Source organism: Tupaia chinensis, unplaced genomic scaffold (genome assembly GCF_000334495.1).
Source record: "Tupaia chinensis unplaced genomic scaffold, TupChi_1.0 Scaffold000605_1, whole genome shotgun sequence".
In the NCBI taxonomy this organism is placed as follows: Eukaryota; Metazoa; Chordata; class Mammalia; order Scandentia; family Tupaiidae; genus Tupaia; species Tupaia belangeri.
Genome location: NW_006160123.1, coordinates 1,235,827 through 1,245,060, shown reverse-complemented (window position 1 = coordinate 1,245,060; position 9,234 = coordinate 1,235,827). Strand labels below are relative to the sequence as shown.

General features: G+C 47.1%; 1 protein-coding gene across 2 annotated transcripts in view; it reads right to left on the bottom strand.

Moving 5' to 3' along the window:
* VPS39 (VPS39 subunit of HOPS complex) overlaps positions 1-9,234 on the bottom strand; it is a 55,416-nt gene that overhangs the window by 2,466 nt on the left and 43,716 nt on the right. For both annotated transcript variants that reach the window (XM_006158652.3, XM_027775796.1), the window contains 12 exons: positions 8,699-8,841; positions 6,089-6,232; positions 5,541-5,682; positions 5,343-5,429; positions 4,855-4,928; positions 4,425-4,523; positions 3,516-3,633; positions 2,155-2,283; positions 1,528-1,630; positions 1,255-1,300; positions 759-908; positions 245-379 (listed from right to left, as the gene is read on the bottom strand). In XM_006158652.3, the coding sequence (XP_006158714.1) occupies positions 245-379; positions 759-908; positions 1,255-1,300; positions 1,528-1,630; positions 2,155-2,283; positions 3,516-3,633; positions 4,425-4,523; positions 4,855-4,928; positions 5,343-5,429; positions 5,541-5,682; positions 6,089-6,232; positions 8,699-8,841 (1,370 nt within the window). The remainder of the gene's footprint in view (positions 1-244; positions 380-758; positions 909-1,254; positions 1,301-1,527; positions 1,631-2,154; positions 2,284-3,515; positions 3,634-4,424; positions 4,524-4,854; positions 4,929-5,342; positions 5,430-5,540; positions 5,683-6,088; positions 6,233-8,698; positions 8,842-9,234) is intronic.

Genomic DNA, 9,234 nt, shown 5'->3' with positions numbered 1-9,234 from the left:
GACCTGGAAGAACAGAGGGGTGGGGGAAGAAGTTCCATGGTCTGCGTGTTGAAGCAGGAGGCAGACAGGCAATGTTGGCCTTCACTGATCTTTCACTTGAAGCGCTTGCAACTTAACGGCCACAGGATCGGCCTGAGCTACACTGTACAGGGACACAGGTTTCGTCCCCATCTGAATAGAACACAGGGAAAGTGTCTCCTACAAAAAGGTAAAAGCTCCCCCCTAGATTTGAGAAGGCCCATACCCTCAAGAACTCTGCATGGAGAAGGTTCTTGAGCACTTGATTAAACCGTTTTCTTTGTGCATTTTCTTCCAAGACCTTTTCCAGAAAGATGCGTATGTCATTGATCTGAGTGTTTGCTGGCAGGAGGTTGATGGCCTAGGGACAGGAATGAGACTCAGCGAGTGTCTGAAACCACACAGTTCTGCGATCCTAGGCCTTATCCCTATTTCCTCGCCTTCTTCTTAAGCTTATTTATCTCTTTCATGAAAGTGAGAGAGAGGTAGAGAGAGAGAAAGAAGGACAAATAAGCTTGACAGACTCTCTTGCCAGGACCACCCCCAGCCTCTCTATTTGGTCAGGATCATGAGTGCACACAGCAAGCACGTACACGGCCACTGGGGAACAAACCCGTCATTTTCCACGTGGATCCAGAATTGCGAGCAACATGTTAACACCAGGCCGGCTAGTCGACCTCCCATCCTGTCTTCAATCGATGGGGGCAAATGCCCTCCATCTCCCAAGAAGACCCTCTGACCTTGGTGGTGTCCAGTTTGCTGTGGTGTAGCTCAAGGACCTGCAGGGCGGCCTGGAGGTTGGCCTGTGGCTCCAGCAGTTCCAGCTTGATTGGCCCCAGGCAGTGAATGCTGGGGGGCGACAGGTACATCCGAAGGAGGGACAGATACACCTGTTTCATGCAAACACAAGCCACCCACATCAGGCTGGCAGCAACCTGCCCGGAACCGCCCAGCACTGAGCACGCCTCTAGACTAGAGGGATTAGCTTCACAGCAACAGCTGTCGTGGAGCATGTAAAACTTGTCATTTTCACCTGCAAGTTTGATGAAATCAAGAGCCAAATGGTGCCCCGCCCCAATTATGGCAATAATGTCTCTGGACATTGACAAATCGATGTGTATTCTAGACACAGTGCAGCAGAACAATGCCCTCTCGCCTTAGTTGATAACCAGAAGGTGTGAGGTGTGCTAAAGGGCAGGGAGTGCACGCACATCCCTGCTTTAGGCCACTACTTACATCTTTGTTGCCATCTTTGATTTGGTCATAGTGTTTGTGGCAGTACCTGCAAGGGAGAAAGTGGTGAGCGTGGGTGGGAGGGGGGCCATGTCTAGAGGAGAGGCCTCCCATGGGACCCACTTGAGCAGCCTGATGATGGCCACAACCAGAGGTGGTAAGGGGGGCCATCCTCACTCCTGTAGTCGAGTGTGGGGAGATGACGTCCTCATCTGTCATCTCTCTGGGTTCCTATTTTTCAGCTCCTTGGGAGGTGAGAAGACAGGGCCCACTTACTCCTCGGCCATCCTCGTATCCTTCAAGATGTGGACATAGATGAAGAGAGCTTGTTCATGTTTCCCCATGCGCCCCAACAGGAGAGCTCGTTCTTCCAATAGGCCTGGGGTTGGGGGGATATGAGTCACCACCGCCATACGTAAGCACAAGGTCAAGGACTAAGCATTCAAAAATGGACACTGGAGCAATAGAAAATAGAAGAAAATCTTATTTTTATTACTTTGCCACCCCCCACCCCCAAGGGAAAGTTACTAAAATTTTAAAAATGGGGGAAGGAGCCATTGTTGAAAGTACTTCATCCCATCTTTTGTATAATCATGCATAAACTGGGTAAAAACACCCATTCCACAGACAAGCACCTCGTGCCTACGACATGCCACGCACTTCAAGTAACACGTGCAAACACTTGGTCTCCGTTGTCATGGAGCTTATAGATAGATGTGTCTTTCTCAGATACACTACGCTAGATTACGGAAACAGTCGAACGATGAACTTGGCCAAGAGCATGTTCCAAAGCAGTAAACTGGCTGCAGCCTGGGTATCCATTAGCATGTGGTTAACACCCAGAAAAAGAACTTCTTTCAGTCACCATCAGCTGATGTGGCTCTGGCCCCATCATTCACTCACCATCAAAAGGAAAATCACAGATGAGCCGGCCTGGGTCATAGTAGCTAGAGATCTCCAGGAACATAAGGAGCTTCTGTCGGTATTCTCCCAGCTCCCCCTCTTCCTCTCCAGCAGGGACTGGGGTTTTGCCTTGATGGGAAACCAAGTTCAACGTGACAGGATGCTGCTGGGCAGCAATGTGGGGTCAGAGATGGGGCTCAATGCTATCACCACATAATCAGAAAGGGCCTCCAGGGTGGTTTCCAGGTGAACTCCTTCTAACGAATGGTCTCTACATGGCTCTCAAACATCAACATGAGGTTTGAAAAAAAAAAAAAAAGAAAGAAAAAAGAAAAAAAAGATGCCCACCGTTCAGCTGGTGGTGTAGTGGTTAAGGCGGCTGAACCCCACATAGCTGACTGCATGGTTTGAACCCTAGATCTGGCAGCTTGAAAAAGACACCAGGTGCATGTGTGTTCGTAAAATCCCAAAGGAAGGAGAGATGGAGGAGAGGAGATTGCATATGACGATCTCCCATGGAGGAAATGCTTTCTCAATTTTCCTCTCTGTGTCTTTCTCCAGCATGCATATTTGCTCTCTGGCAAATTAAAAAACAAAAAACAAAAAAAAAACACCCAACACTGAATAGAAAAACACTCTGGTGGGGACCAGCAGTTAGCGTAATGGCTATGTTGCTGGACTCCCATGTAGTTGACCATCATTTGAGTCCTGGACCCGGTGGCTTAAACTCACGCCGGGCACGTGTGCATGCGTGCCCAAGATCCCGAGAGGAGAATGGATTGTGGTGTGGCCATCCCCCCAGGGGGTGATTTCTCACTTTCTGTCTCTCTGTCTCTCTCTGTCTTTCTGGTGAGCACATGCGCCCTATAGCAAAAACCTCGCCAAAAAGAAAAGAAAAAAAATTATAAGCCTCGCAGATTTTAACTGCCGGGGCCTTCTGAGCCACTCTTTCTCTGTCTGCTCAGGCCTGCTGCCACCTCTCAGGAGTATACTGTGGCTTCTCCTTAATAAACAGCCTTTAAATAAAAAAAAACTAAAAGAAAAAAAAAAGAAAAGAAAAACACTCTGGTTTTTTAAACCTATTTCTTATCAGCACAACTGTTATCTTACTTAGGGAGAACCTGTTCCTTCTTCCTGCCCCCAGGGGTGACTCCTAGATATGCTTAGATACACTGGGACTTAGACCAGAGCTGCCAAGTCTCCCCTGCTGATCTTGGGTCACTCAGTTCCCTGGCTGCTCAGAGGAACTTCTTGCCCTACTGGGCAGAGGATGGAGAGGCCTGCTTCCCCTCACAACACAGGGTACCCGGGTTGCCTCGTCTCCAGGCCTGGGGCCCCCAGCTTTCTACGGCTCCCAGTACCTGCGGGGAAGGACAGGAGATACTCCTTCATCAGGCCTTGCACCTTCTCACAGTACAGCTGGATCAGGCAGTTGTGGAAGCGAGAGCCTGTCTCCTCCCAAACGTGGATGATGTGTTCCTGAGACGAGATGGAGGGCTGCCTGGTACCCTCGATGCTGTGCCCTGGCCTCCCAGTCACCCTCCCATGTTTAAGGCCCAGCATCTTCCTCCAGGTTATCCCCCCTACCTAAGCTGCAGATTATCAAGGACAGCTCTTCTAAAATCACTGAGAAGTTTCACATGGAAGCCCTATCAGGTCAATCTCCAACCTAAACTTGTTTTACTAATTTTGTCCCACAGTGCTCCAAATTCTTATATTAGCCCATGTTAATGGTTAAACCATGTGTATTTTGGTACTTGAAACCTAGTTCAGGGGTCAGCAGGTGGCATGATGGTTAAGGTGCTGACTCCCACATGGCCAACCACAGTTCAAGTCCTACCCCTGGTAGGCCTTGCTTTCTCACTTTCTCTCTCTGTCTCTCTCGCTCTGGTGAGTGCATATGCCCTATAGCAGATAAAATAATGATGATAAATTAAATAAAATAAATAATTCTTAAAGAAAAAAATAGCTGATTATCCTGTGTTCACAGCTGAGTTTGGTTGTGCAGATGCGGCTTTGAAATTTTTTCTCAAAGATCATTATTTCATCCCTCTGTACTTTATTAAGAAGATACCATTAAAAGGGACACTTCCACCTTGGTCTACGGGGAGCTCTTTCTTCAAAGGAAGTTGAAATAACTCTCTTCCTTACATTTCTACCAGTCCCCAAGTGACACAAACCTCACACCAGAACACCCACTAACTGAACCATGTGGTCCTAGATCTTGGGCTTTTGTAAAGCTTTATAGCACAGACCAAAATGTATCTTACCAGATAAGGAATAGCCAGACCCTTAAAATTCTCTATCAAGAAGCCGAGTACTCGATCTCGTGGCAGAGACTCCACCTCTGGGAGATCTTCGGTAAATATCTGTCAGAACAAACCTGAGTTCTAGCAGCAGAACATTCTGACTGCAGTTCCACCAGACACGCGCGCCTGCAAGTGGAGGGACGAGTCGGAGAGGCTTCTGGAGGTGAAAGGCCGCACAAGAAGGATCTGCAGCTGAGAGCACGTCATGGACGAGGCTGCAGGTCTCCTGATGCCTGTGCGGCTCTCACTACTGTTCTATATATACCGTTCTCTCATTTTCCCCGCCTGACCCTTTCAAACAGAAAGCAACTGCATGAATCCATCTCCTTCTGTCCCAAATGCCAGGACTGGCTGTGGTCCCAGATCAATCCAAGGAGCTCCCATGACCTACCTTCAGGCCATCTTCTGGGAAGTCCCTCAGCACCCACACAGAGTAGGAAAAAATCAGATGCATGTTTTCTGTGCCTAGAGGGAAAAGTAAGGAAGATCTGTCAGCAGGAGGAGCCCACTGTACCCACAGGACAAGGGCAGCAGCAGGCAGGTGGCCCCAGAATTCATCTTCCAAACATGGTGACTCTGTTTAAGCAGCAGCCACCCAGGACTGCCTGGCCCTATCACTGAGGAACTTTTACCCCGTCTGGAGGAACGGAGCAAATTCACACTGATTGGCCAGAATCAGAATTAGAGGGAGACCTGGTCGACTGAATACAAGCCACTTCTCACGTCATTTTGAAAAATTTTTATGTACTTATTTTTCTGTTTATTTTAGTAACAGGGTCTTACTATGTTGCTCAGGCTGGGCTCAAAGTTGTGATCCTCCTGGACCCCAGGCGCATGCCACCACACACAACTCCCACCCTCTCCCAAGAGCAGACCTACCCAGGTGCTGCAGATATTGCACTGTCCTCTCGTGGCCTTTCAGGGGGGAATTGGCCTTCTTGGACTGGTCCACCAGCACCTGTAGAGCTGGTCACAGAGACCAAGAACAAGTTCATGAGCCTCTCCCCCACGAGGTGATTAGCACACCTCCTGGGCTTCCCCTGTCGACACCCCAGAGCTCCTCCCTCCCCTAGTCACCTTTCTCATGCAGCCCCTTCTTCTCATACAGGATGATGAGCTCACTGTACTTGTGAGCCTTCTTCAGCACGTGCTCGCTCTCCTCGATGTGGCAGTGGTTGTTCTCTAGCCGCAGCAAGGGGGCCACCAGCGCCACATTGGTCTGCAGGGGAGGCAGGACTTCAGTGGGGGTGGGGGGGTGGGGGGTGGTGTAGCACAGCAAGAGAACGCAGCCCTGTCCCAGGACTGCAGGCTGTGACTTTCACAGCCCTGCTGCCCTTTCACAGTCTGTTTTCATGCTCTGGGGGAGACGGGGACACTTTGAGGAAACACTGTCCCTGTGTACCTGTAGCACTAACCTCAGTCTCATCCGAGAAGAATGGCCTACTGAAAGGTTCTGGGTTAGTATCTTGCCTTATCCTCTTAATTGTAAGAAATTCAAGCAAAGACTAGCTGGTTCCCATCATCAGAGGTCTCAGTGTTAGTCGCGGTAGGTCCCCCAAAGTGTCGAGCTCCCTTTCTCTCTCCAGAGTTTCAGGGCAGTGGGCGTCTGTGCCTGGGGAACTCACGTGGAGGTAGCACTTGAGCAGGGTGGTATCAATGATCTGCAGCAGCTTCTTCTTGGACTTGATGGTGGGAGTGCCTTCCATGAGTGGGGAGGTGCTAGACTGGTGGTCAGAATCGTTCAGCTTCTTCACCAGCTGACTTCGTTTCTGCAAAGGTCAAAATGCTGACCCAAGGCTAGGACTACGTGTTCCTTTGTCCCCTGAGCTACTGGGTAACGCTGAATCCTCATAAGCAGCTCATGCTTATGAGCCCTGATCTCACATTAGTACTTAGTTTTTACCAGGGATCAAAGCAGGTGATTGCCAAATTGCTATAGATACGATAACATGATATAATTATAATTATATATTGAGTATCTACTCCACACTCGGCGCTGTGCCAAGCACTTTATATACTATCCCGTCTCAAACTCAGAACAGATGCAGGTATTATTATCCCCATTTTGCAGGTGAAGAACCTAAGGCACAGACATTAGATACGTCATAAGAGGTAGAAAGGTGGGATTTAAATTGGGGGTCTGATTCAAAGCCTGTTTTTTTTTTTTTTCAAATAAACTTTATTGAGGTATAACTTACATACAAATGCGCTCTTTTCTTAAATTTTTTTTTCTTTAAGCATAAGGCATGTGCACATGCCTGAGAGTGACAGAGAGACAGAGCGGGAAATTGAGAAATCACTCCCTGGGAGGATGGCCATACTATAATCCCCTCTCTTCCATTCTCCTCTTGGGTCTGCATGCACATATGCCTGGCATGATTTTCAAGTGGCCAGATCTGGGACTTGAACAATGGTTGGCCATGTGGGAACCCAGGGCCTTAACCACTATGCCTCCTGCTGGCCCCAAAAGGTACTCTTTTAAAGTATACTGATAGATGCATTTTGACAAATGTTGTATATACATGTAACCACCACCTCAATCAAGGAGGAGAATATTTCTGTCACCCCAGAAAGTTCCCTCATGCTCTTTTCAATCAATGCCATCCAACATCTGCCCCATTGATCTCATGGTTATCACCAGAGACTAGTTTTTGCTTTTCTAGAACTTCAGATGAGCAGAATCACCCAGTTTCGTGGCAAAACTAAAGGGCCAGTCTAGGACTAGTCTGACTCTAGCCCATGGTCTTACTTCTCTGTCAGTTACCTTCACACCTTCCCAACATCAGTGAAGAGAGCCCAGGAAGACTGCTCAGACAGCTAAAGCTCAGATACAGGCAATGGAGGCTGTCCACAGTCCTGCAGGCTTTGGGAGATACGAGGCCCAGGAGCCCTTCGCACTTGGCACAGAGCCGTACAGAGTGCAGGCAGAGGCACGTGTGTGCTCCCCAGGGCTGCTGGGCACAAATGGGCATGCCAAGGCTATACAGGCCTGCTCGGAACTGCAGGCACTCACTGACCAGGGTCAGGCAGTGGAGAGCAGCATTACAGTTTTTGCAGCAACGCTTTTCAGGGCCTACCCAGAGCCTCCGTGTAAAAGTCTACAGAACATTTAGAAAGAAAAGGATACTGATAAGGTCTCCAACTCTGAATGTGTGCACGGAAAATTTAAAATATGGCAATTTTGGGTTTATACACACACACAGACACATACACAGTATATATGGGTGTGTGTGCATGTGTGTGTCTGTGTATGTGTTTGTGTGTGTGTGTGTGTGTGTGTGCGCTTGTCTCTCACTAGAGAGATAGGGAGTAGGAGAAAGCACCCCTCAATGGGGCATGGATCATGGTTATACCACAATCCCTTCTTTTTCATTTCTTCATCCTACCAGGATTTGGGGCACATATGTATATACTCCGGTATGTTTTTCAAGCCATCCTGGAGCTAGGATCCAAACCACATGTTTGGACACATGGCTAGCCACCAGGGCACAGGTTTGGCTCTAAAGGCTTTACTATAAATGTTAGTTTTAGTGGTGACTTTAAAAGTTCTCTTATTTGCCCATAGTAAAAGTAAACTAAAAAACTTTTAATCTAAATGCCTTCTTACTGAAAAATGTTATCAACGAGTATTTATTAAAGAGTTCCTAAACTAGGCTATAAAACAATAGTCTGATACCCATTAGCAATACATAAACCGATAAATGAACAAAAGTTCATTCATAAATATACATAACACTCTAGAAGGACAACAACAAAATATTAGTTACCTATTTCTGGTGGCAGACTTATAGGTGACATATTTCTGCTTTGTACTTTTCTGTGTTTTCCAAGTTTTCCTCATAGGGCTGGCATTTCCCCTCAAATTATGCATGGTGCATAACATTTATTTATCATTCTTTTTAAATTTTATTTATTTCTTCATGAATGAGAGAAAGGAGAGATACAGCAACCCTAACAAGGTCCCAGTGTCGCAATCTACCCCAAGCCTTTAGCTCGTCCCAGATTATGGCCAAGTGTGTAACTAAAATGTATCCTTTTTAGATTCTATTATAGCTTAATGTATATCAGGATTTGACAAAAAGCAGCTCAATGGTACTGTTAAATTGGAAGAAACAGGGGAGAAACCTCACACAGACTGCCTGCGGCAATATCGAAGGCCTGCGATTCCCTGCCACAGAAAAAGAGGTGTTGGAACTTGCAGGTAAGCTCTTCCATACGCCTCTGGTTATACCTACCTGCGTCAGGTAGTCAATCAGAGCTAAGTGAGCCTTCTCCAGTTCAGCCCCGGAGAGCACAGGCAATGGGTTAGGGTACTGCAACTGCTTCCTGTAGTCTGTGGGCAGCAGGTCGGGGTACAGGCCCATCACATGGGTGGGATCTACATGGGAAGTAAACATGATCCTCTGGAAAGGAGCACAACACTTCAAGAATAAACTAAAACAAAACTATTATTACAGCAAAACAAGTTCCAGACTGACTCTATGACTCTAAGCTCATAGTAACTCAATCAGGTATGTATACTTATGATTTGAGCACTAAAAATTTATATGTATAGTATATATTTAAATGTATATTATATAAAGATATGTATTTCTCTAAAGTGTTACAAAAAAGACATGACTACATTCAGATACATGCACAGAATCAAAACCGAATGTTTATTAACTCTGAAAGTAGAGGATAAAACATTTCTAAAGAAAGGGACCAGCAGTTAGCGTAATGGCTACATCACTGGACTCCCATGTAGTTGACCACGGTTTGAGTCCTGGCA